General features: G+C 33.0%; 1 protein-coding gene across 3 annotated transcripts; it reads right to left on the minus strand.

Moving 5' to 3' along the window:
• Positions 1-3,534: 3,534 nt before the first annotated feature.
• LOC107031631 (ethylene-responsive transcription factor-like protein At4g13040) lies at positions 3,535-9,462 on the minus strand. 3 transcript variants are annotated; one of them, XM_027911764.1, is made up of 8 exons: positions 9,131-9,456; positions 8,186-8,245; positions 7,830-7,960; positions 6,256-6,340; positions 4,388-4,562; positions 4,282-4,296; positions 4,008-4,129; positions 3,535-3,923 (listed from the first exon to the last, which is right to left on the minus strand). In XM_027911764.1, the coding sequence occupies exons 2-8, from the start codon at positions 8,226-8,228 to the stop codon at positions 3,763-3,765; spliced, it is 732 nt and encodes a 243-aa protein (XP_027767565.1). In that variant the 5' UTR covers positions 8,229-8,245; positions 9,131-9,456; the 3' UTR covers positions 3,535-3,762. The 3 variants fall into 3 exon arrangements, with proteins under 3 accessions (XP_027767565.1, XP_015088549.1, XP_015088551.1); XM_015233065.2 differs by lacking the exon at positions 4,282-4,296 and having other exon boundaries at positions 3,763-3,923; positions 9,131-9,450; XM_015233063.2 differs by having other exon boundaries at positions 4,008-4,562; positions 9,131-9,462.
• Between the last annotated feature and the right edge of the window lie 270 nt (positions 9,463-9,732).

The following is a 9,732-nucleotide window of genomic DNA, read 5'->3' on the forward strand; positions in this document are numbered from 1 at the left end:
TATTATAAAATAGATTGCATAACAAAACAAAAAAAAAGGAGAGGAACGAAAAAATCAGAAAACAGAAAGGGAGAAGAGGAAAAAAAAGAAGAAAAAAAAGAGAAAAGAAAAGGAAGAAAAGAGAATCAGCAAAAGAAAAAAAAAAGAGAACAAGAGGAACGAGAAGAGCAAAAAGAAAACAAAAAGGGAAAGGAAAAGAAAAAAAAAAAAACAACAAAGAGAACTTTTCATTTTTTTTCTGAAGAACACACGCACAAAGAAAAACACAACTAAAAATAGTGGAGTTCGAGGTTTCAAGTTCGTGGTTCCTAAATTCTTTCTTTTCGTGAAATAATTTCCACAAGAGGTAATACTTAATTTTATTTTGTATTGATTTTATGTCATGATAATGCGAGAATGGATTGCAATATATTAAAGTTGTTAAATTTCGCATGTGTTTAAACCATTAGTATTTATTGATGTTATTATATGAAGTATGTTCAAATGTTCATATCAACTTTATGTTTAGATCCTTTGTATAATTACATTTAGTGTGAAATTATTATAACAACCCGTGATTAATTTTATATTTAAATAACCCATAGTTTATTTTATATTTAAGTAAAATTATTGTCCAAGTCATTTTAATTTTTAATATTTAGTTTATAATGATAACATGTGTAGCTATTATGTAAATATATTAGTTTTAGTTAGTAGAATTTTCGTTTAATGTTAGTGACGTAAAAAAAATCGAATAAAAATGGAAGAAGAAAAAAATATAATAATAATAATAATAATAAAAAGAAAAAGGAAAAGTTAAAAAATAAATGTGAGAAAGAATATAATAAAAAGGGGGAAAAGAGAAAACAGAAAAAAAATAGAAAAAGAAGTATAAAAATAATATTTAAAAAAAACATGCAATTGAAGAGGAAAGAAATTTTTTTTTTGAAAGTTTCTTTGTCCAAACAGAAAAAAAAATTAAGTTGAATAATAATAAAAAAACAAATAAAACCTTAAAAGTATAAAAAATAATAATAATAACAATATAATAATAATAATAGTAAAAGATGAGAAGGTAAAAAGAGAAAAAAAAAGAAACGTAAAAAATAGAATAAAAATAAAAATAATAATAATAACAAGAGAAAAAGTAAAATAAAGAATATCTTATTTTATTCTGCTTTGTTTGATTTAATTTATATGCGTATATATATTTTTAATTAAAGGACATAGATTAATAAAATAAGGTAGTTTTTAATATATTTAAATAAATTAAAGAATGAGGGTAAATACATTTGTTTTAACAATAGAATATTCAAAAAATTAGTTTAAGTCATAAAAGTCCATAAAGTGACCGTGCTACAACCACGGGACTCGAAGGATGCCTAATACCTTCCCCTCGGTCAATAGAATTCCTTACCCGAACTGGTTCGCAGACCAAACAAAGAGTCATTTCCTTCTGATTAGGGATTAAACAAAAAAGGTGACTTGGAACACCATAACTCAATTCCAAGTAGCGACTCTGAAAAAATTAAAATAATCCCTTAATTCATAACGTCACTTAAATTGAAAAAACTCTTACGCCGCTGCGCGAAAAAGGAGTGTGACAAATATATTCATTTTGGATTTCATATTTTTCATAAATAAAATTATACAAGTCTGGAAGTAGAGAAATTTGGAACATTAATTGGAAAAAAAAAGTCAAAGAAAAAGAAGTAAAAAAAAGCAGAAAAAATCGTTAAAAGAAGAGAGTGAAAAATGAATTTAGATCATTTTCTGAAATGGGATCCAACACTTTTCACATGTCATAGTATAAATGGAACCTCATACAAATATTGTTAGCCACCTATTGGGCAGTATGAACTGAAAAATAATAATTATAGGTTGAACTTTTCAGAAGTAGTTTTACTTTTAAAGAGTAGTGACTTTACTTTTGAGGGTAATTTGAATATAAGAAATGAATGAACTTACTCAATCACCCTTAACTTTTAAACTAAATTACGAAAATACCTAAAATTTATTGTTCGTATCAAATCATGCCAAAAAATTATCTTGTCAAATATAATTTTCAATTTCCGTAAAACTAAATGGAGAGAGTAATTTTCAAAAGTATGAGTTATGACACATCCTTATCTTTGGGAAGCTAGGAGTTAGGTAGGTGGAATGGATGTGCAATCATAAAGACTTTAAAAATAAATGTTTGGAAGTGAAAAGTAGTGTGTGATCTCTCAATGATAGACCAGCTAATTCCAACATTTTGGTAACAAAATCAAACGTGAACAATTCTTACTCGTCCAAACTTCTATTCCAACACAAACTGGCCCATATGGATATCCATGTATATTTAGACTTTTATATAAACGTCAGACTTTATTTCTATCTTTTAAATATATTTTTTTTAATAGATCCTTAATCCAAAAAAAATTATCAAAGCAGAATATTAAATAAAAATAACAAGATACATAAAACAAATGAAGCAACAATAATACTAAGAAATGAAGAATAAGGTATCACGCTAATACTAAATAAATACAACCAAATAAAGAGAAGATGTGTAAAGGAAACTGACCCCGACCTCTCCCACATAAAATATGAAAACCCTTTACACTTACTATCCTTTTATCCAATTCTCGATCTTTTATATCTTTTTATTTAAGGACATATATTCAGTAAACTAAAGATGAGCTATATCTTATGTAATCACTTCCCTTAGTTCTTTTACATCTATGTCTTGTCTAATCACCTCTCATAGTTCTTTTTGATCTCTATGTCTTTATCTCTACCTCTCCTAAAATCTATTATAATTAATCTCTCACACCTCCTCACTGGTGCATCTGTGGACCTCCTCTTGACATGCTTGAGCCATCTTGATCTTGCTTCCCCATCTTGTTCGTCATGGAGGCAACTACCACCTTATCCTATATAACATTTTTCTTGGTGTTATTCCTCTTAGTCTGCCCAGACATGATCGAACATTCTAGTCTCTAAAGTGGCGTTAAACAACCCAATTAGTAACTCCACAACTATATTGCTTGCGCTTACAAAATTCCACCAAGATCGTACCCACTTGATCCAATTGTTCTTCCCCTTCTCGTCCACTGAATTTTCCCCTTTACCTCTACAAACTTTATACATCTACAACATACAAAATTTCTACAACTCACAAAATGCTCTAATTCCCCAACACAATATTCATGTCTCCCTTATCATTCAAGAGCATATGAAAATACCATTTAATGTGATATCATGATTGTAATAGCATCTTTAATATAATAACATAATCTAAAATTCATATAATCGAACCTAACTTGTCTAGTTGTTATAGTTGTATGATTGTACCTCATCATTTTTCATGATATCATAAGTAATTTATATGCATGAACAAAACCTTATTTTAGTTTTGATCATTTTACTAACTTACAACCTACTAAATCCTCTAGTCATATACACTTATATATGACCAAAAATTCATTTATTTCCTTCTCATATTCCATTTAATCATATAGGTAAGGGATGCTGCTCAAAGTCACTTTCATATGCCAAAGTTCATCAAGCATATGACAAAAGGTCTTGAGGCATATACAATATCATACTTGTTATCAAATTCAATTAACTTTGCCAATAGAAAATAATGTATCATCATCCACCCTAATAGGGGCATCTATATTTGTGTAAATCTATATGAATACCAGAATCATCGAGTTGTAAGTACGTGGCTGAACAGCTTAACAGAATCAGTAGAACTAATTTTTTTGGCATGCACAAAATGGAGGGGAGAAGAGGGGATCAAGAGAACAATATGTCGTGCTCTATATCTTCAGAGGCTGAAAAACTGTTGCTTTCCGGCTCCCCTCCCTCCTCCTCTTCCTCATCCTCCTCACTGTTCAGTGCTGAAGTTGAAGGCTCGGATTTCCTCCTTGCACCAGCCCCACTTCTTCTTCGAGTTTCTGCAAAAATGTTTCATCTGATTAGCACTGTAGCCACCAAGTAATGCTACTATGACTAGAAGTGGCAACAGTATTGGGACTTACTCTTATTAGTAATCGCAGAACGTGTAAATGCCAAAAAATCATCCCATTTGAATTGTCTTAGTTCCTGCTTCTCTTCCTCGGAAAGCTCAAAATTTGGTTCCCTCCCACACATAAAAGCAGCCCTACAAATACAAGGGAAAAAGAAAAAATCCATCCATATTAAAGCTTCCATAGAAGAATCATCTAATAGCAATAAAACTGCACAAGGATCTTGTTGCTGTAAATTTCTGAAAATTGGTAGATGAACCCTAGGAAACCCCATCTTATCAGATACCAGTAAGGTACGAGCCTGTCGAACATTTGAAATTTTTAGCATCATGCTGAAGGGGGAGCAGAATTTAACAAGGTGAAGAAAAATAAATTGGCAGGCAGTATGATACCTGTCATACAGTCTAGCAGCTTCTTCTTGAGTGCCAACTGTACCCAAGTGGATTTGTTTTTTATCAACCTTTATTGCAGCTTGCCATTTCATATTTTTAAAGTAGACACCTCTCATGAGACATGGTTCTTGGTTTTCAAAGTGCTTTCTCCTGTGTCGCTTTCTGCGTTTAACTTCTGGAACAGCAAATGTACAAATGTTATTTCATGGGATGCAAGCAGCACTTCTAAAGACACAAGAGATCCCTTAGCGCTCGATGTGAATATTCCTGCGCTAAGATTTATGGAACTAGAGTGTCTTTCAGTCAAGCCAAGAGCTGGTGGTTTAAGTAGTAGTATTCAAATAGCTCCCAACCAATTCAAATGTTGATTCAGGTAAAGAACAAAATGGAGCAATTAGTCATTTGATGAAACTTTTTGATGATAGATATGTTGATGACAGCAATCAGCAGCTAAGTTTCAAGTGACATATCCCACAAACATGAAATATTGATATTCTGAGGCCAGAAGAATTGTCATACAATGTGTACTAGATATAGTAGCCACATATGGCTTCTCAAAACCTAGATTAAAGAAGTTATGTACCATGACTATTGAGGAACAGAGGAAGCTAATTAATTATTCAAGGTGATTCTTTTTTTGTATTTACGAGCATAGAAAAGCAGAGCAATCACACACATATGCAGTAAAAGACGTCGGCAATATATGTGCTTCCAATGTAGTCCAAGGCGCGCTTTAAGCACGCCTAAGCCCTGAAGCGAGGCTCAAAGCGTGGCGAGCGCTTCGCCTCACTTTATGTGCGCTTCAGTGTCATCCTCAAGGTTCTAAGGCTAACTTTTCCTTGCCAATGAGCCTATGAGCCTCTTTTGAAGAAGTGACACTAAGCGATTGATATTTCACTTTATCATAAAAAAAATTCAATTTCTTTGGTCTTATATTTGTCATGTTTATAATTATTAATGTTGGACTAGACATATATATATATTTGTATTTTTTTCTCCCTTTGCGCCTTTTTTCATTAAAGCCCACACTTTATTTGCGCTTTGCACTTTAAGCCCCAACGGAGCTGTTTTGCGCTTTTCACCTTTGACAGCACTGTGTGCTTCATGCTGTTGAGATTTCTTGAGTTTTTGTCTGCAATAGAGAGTTGCTTCGCGCTGGTCAGTTAATTATCATGTTTTCATTTAAATATACTTGAAGAAAATTATTCATAAACAGATTTATAGGATTCCACTGTGTCCTCATCAGTCTGGCTATTACACAATAAATGAATCAGCTGGTAAAGTAAGTTAGCTTTGCCATATTAGTAATTAGTTAGACTGTTGAATTAGTTAGAAGAAGGTAGAAGATAAGATTCTTTCTCAGGTAAATATATGGCATTGTATCATTACAGATTGAATCATCGACTGAATGTTCGAGTAAACTTTCCTATTGAATTCTATGCTTCATCATCTTCTATCCTTTCATCCACCATTGCTGAATGACTCTAGCTTTCCCAACCCCTCAACCCCGTGTTCTAATCTTCCGCCTTTTTTATTTTCTTATTTACCCCAGATTTTTCCTTACTCCTTTCGACCAGCTTTATTTAACTAGCAGCACTAGACTTTGTAAAACACAATAGTTCCCATCAGTTTATATGAGATTACAACTTTGTTTCAGAAGCAACAAAATTTTAAAGTCAGCTAAACAAGCAGCGGGTCTGAACAATTATGTGCAGTCATGTTGAAGATACCGACACAGACATATTTGAATTTTGTTGTGTGTACCATAAAGATCTGCATCATAAAGATCTGCAGATCTACCGTAATATAATGAAATAGAAATACAGGCAACCAGGTGATCAAACCATCATTAGTATATAAGCAAAAACCTGGAAATTGTTGAGCGGTCTGCTCCATCAAGGAGCCAGAGGCATGACTATTCGATGATCCAGGAATAACTTTTACAGCAATTTTCTGGAGAGCATTGAATCAATAGATTAGAATAAAAAGATTGCCAGCAGAACTTAAGAGTTCAATAAACAAACATGAAATTCAATGGGTCGGGTAGAGGATCCCACATGATCCTTTGTGAATTAAAATCCTATTGACTGGGAAGAAAATATACATGTTAATCTGCTCACTGTAATAGTGACAGTTGTGCCTTGACGTATTAGTAATCAATTATTCTTTCCTTGCTGTAACTGAAGCAGATGTTTGGAGAGAATACTATTATTCAAAATTTAAAGCTGGACAGAACCTAAGATATTTACAGATTTGGCTTCATCATATCACTTGACTTTATTTTACTAGTCAGAAGCTATCAGTTATAGGCCATAAACTGTGAAAGGAGCAACAAACATGGTCGGCTATCCACTAAAATCTCATTGCTTGGAGACATTAGTGATAAACCTCCTTTAGTGGACACATTATCTTTTTCCCTTTTGTTTGTCATAGTCAGTATTATTTACACAGAGAAACAAGTGAATTGAATTTGCTCCATCAGACACAAAAGTATTTTTCAATGTAAGCTTTTTCGGCAGAGAACCTAGAGGACCCCTTCATTTTCTGCATGAAATGATCTGAGGAACAAGCTGAAACACACACAATACAGCACAGGACATAACAGCATAACAACAGTTGTCATGTCTTACCAAATGCGGTAGAATTTTCACTTAAACTTCCTTCTACAAGAAACAAAATAACTACCTATGCTGAGGAAGCCACTTCCACTAATTTGATCGGTATTCTGGAAAATGTTTTACGTAGTTCTGAAGATAAGAATCAACACATTTAGCATAGAATTTCTTCGCTTCCTTATTATTGAAATTAGTTTGCTTAAGCACAATGGTATGGAATAGCTACTTATGTTTAGTAGGAAACATATTAAATAAACTATCAAATAAGTTTTATCCAACCAGTAACTTAGTGCTATTCAAACGAATCAATCTTTTCATGATAACCCAAAATAGAAGGAAATGGATCAGAGACAATATCCCTTAGGAAGGTCGCATCATGTACTGCTTCTTCAAACGAATCATCCATAAGAACCATTTGGCTGAAAACTACTTCATTTGCTGATTCAAGACACAGTTGACTGCAGGCAAAAGATCCATAGAAGAAACCACCCCGGTACTATAGAGACTTCCCTAAAATTGTCAAAAGGTGATTCCATATTGCTTCTATTTCATTTAAAGATTAATGATGTTAGTGTTTAAACTATTACATCCTTCTTACTTGATTAGTCTTCAAAGATTATATGGAGACTTTTGAAAACAAAATCAGGCAAATTTAGACATTCATGCTCATGCAACATATTAGCACGATAGTGAAGCATATAGATAATGCTATCACTTCTCTTTCAGATACACTAAAATTACTAACTGAAGGGATGCAACAAGAATAATGAGAACGCCTTTAAACTAATATAGAGTAGATATACCAAACATCAATAAACTATTCATACCTCTTTTGACTCATCAATATCAGTTGATGGCATTGGGTGTACACTAGTGGGTCTGTTGCTGAAGAAACGATGTTCTGCGAAGTGCCCATTCTCAGAGAATTTTGGCAGTGGAACCAAGAAGGTGCTTCGTCCTTCATAATCATTAGTGTATCAAGAAAAGTTATCCAAAAGTATTGCTAAACTTGTTAAGTAAATTCACCCAAGAGTGAAAAATATAAATATATAAAAGTGAAAACAGGGCATTCTAGTTTACAATAGATAGAAAACTTGGCAACTGTATTTTACGAAGTATAGAAACTACGCATCTACCGGACTTCAATGATTATAATAAACCAAGATACACTAACTTTCCATACCAGAGCAAAGTCCTAACAGCTTGCGCCTTCGGATGCTCACCATAGCTCACCAAATTATGCCTAGCAGAATTCCAACAGCACGAAAATTAGAAAGTTGGGGACGCATTTTTGCATTTGCAAATAGCAGAATATTGCCAACTTGTTAGGCAAAGTAGAACAAATCCTAATCTGGCCCTTATATTGCTGGGAATTGATATTATGTATGAAACAAGACATATTTACTCATAAAACACAGTGTAAGTGAAATCTGAACTGTAATTCATAATATATTATCAGCATTACACATATGATCACTTCCAGAACAAAGTCAGCAGCTTGATGCTGGGGAGATATAGCTAAAACTATGACAACACAGTTAAAATCAAGATTCTGTCGTTCCACACTACTGAATCTACCTGCTAATAAAATTAAGCCCCAAAACAACAAGTGGAAGTTTTAGCCTTGCATAGAAAGAATGGTAACATTTAGACTAGTTAGAGGTCAATATTGTCACCCTGGGGTTGGGAGATTTTCACATTCCATACAAAGAATCTTAAACATTCAAGTGACAATACCAAAGATTAAAAAACATGAACCCCCAAGTTGGCAGCAGGCATTGAAGATAATTTTTACATAAAATAAAGCAAAAAAAATAGACCCTGTTGGAAGATAAGGTTATGTAGACCAAGTCAACCCTCACCAACCTACCACCTTTTGTGGAGAAGAGAAAATTAGAAGAAGAAAGATGCAAACTTTCCAAGACTAGAGAGTAGAGACATCAAAACAATCAGAAAACAAGGGGTAAAAGAACCAGCCACATGAAAAAGAAAGTAGCATTATTTGTCATCATCCAAAGCACAATGACCAAGGTGAGTAATAGTAACAAAGAAATTATCCCACATGTTAAACCATAAGTCAAAAGTAACTCAAAAGAAACAAAACCAAAAACCAAGAAAATACTAGTACCTTAAAACTACAAGAGGAAAAGTAGTTGAAAATCAAGAATCTTGAAATGGGGATTTAGGTGGGGGAAAAAGAAGGGATTTTTTTTTTCAAGTTGAAAAGGGTTGAGAAAGAAGAGGGTGTGGTAGAAAAAGAGAGAGAAAGAGGTGGAGATTGTGTTTGTAGAAGTAGTTGTTGTTACTCATGCATCTACCACCTTTTGTTTTTATTTCTACTCTCATTATGTCTTTCTTTTCTAACACTGGGCTGGCTGTTGATGCTGGTAAACCCCCTCTCTACTATCTTTGAGGGGTGGGGTAGTGGGGTAGAAAGAGATACAAACAAGAGAGTTATTATAGAGAGAGATATTAGAAAATGAGTTGAAACTTCTTCTATAATAATTACTTATAATATATAATATATGTATTATTTAATGACTATTTTGCCCCTATTGTTCATGGAAAAGTCTTTTAGTATATTCATATTTTTCATGACAAAAATACCCTTGATTAATCTACAGCCTCTTATTTTTGAAAAAAAAAAAAAGATCCTAAAAAGAATCATTTTTCTTTAAGTGTAAAAGGAAATGCAATATTTGTGAATTGGATAATTGCGGGGCCCTCTTG

This window comes from Solanum pennellii, chromosome 9 (genome assembly GCF_001406875.1).
Source record: "Solanum pennellii chromosome 9, SPENNV200".
In the NCBI taxonomy this organism is placed as follows: Eukaryota; Viridiplantae; Streptophyta; class Magnoliopsida; order Solanales; family Solanaceae; genus Solanum; species Solanum pennellii.

Coding starts and splice junctions, on each gene's coding strand:
- LOC107031631 (XM_015233063.2), bottom strand. CDS start 8,228: ATGGTGAGCATCCGAAGGCGCAAGCTGTTAGGACTTTGCTCTG. Junction 7,961..8,185: donor GCTGTTAGGACTTTGCTCTG/GTATGGAAAGTT, acceptor ATGATTATGAAG/GACGAAGCACCTTCTTGGTT. Junction 6,341..7,829: donor ATATTGATGAGTCAAAAGAG/GTATGAATAGTT, acceptor AATGCTCTCCAG/AAAATTGCTGTAAAAGTTAT.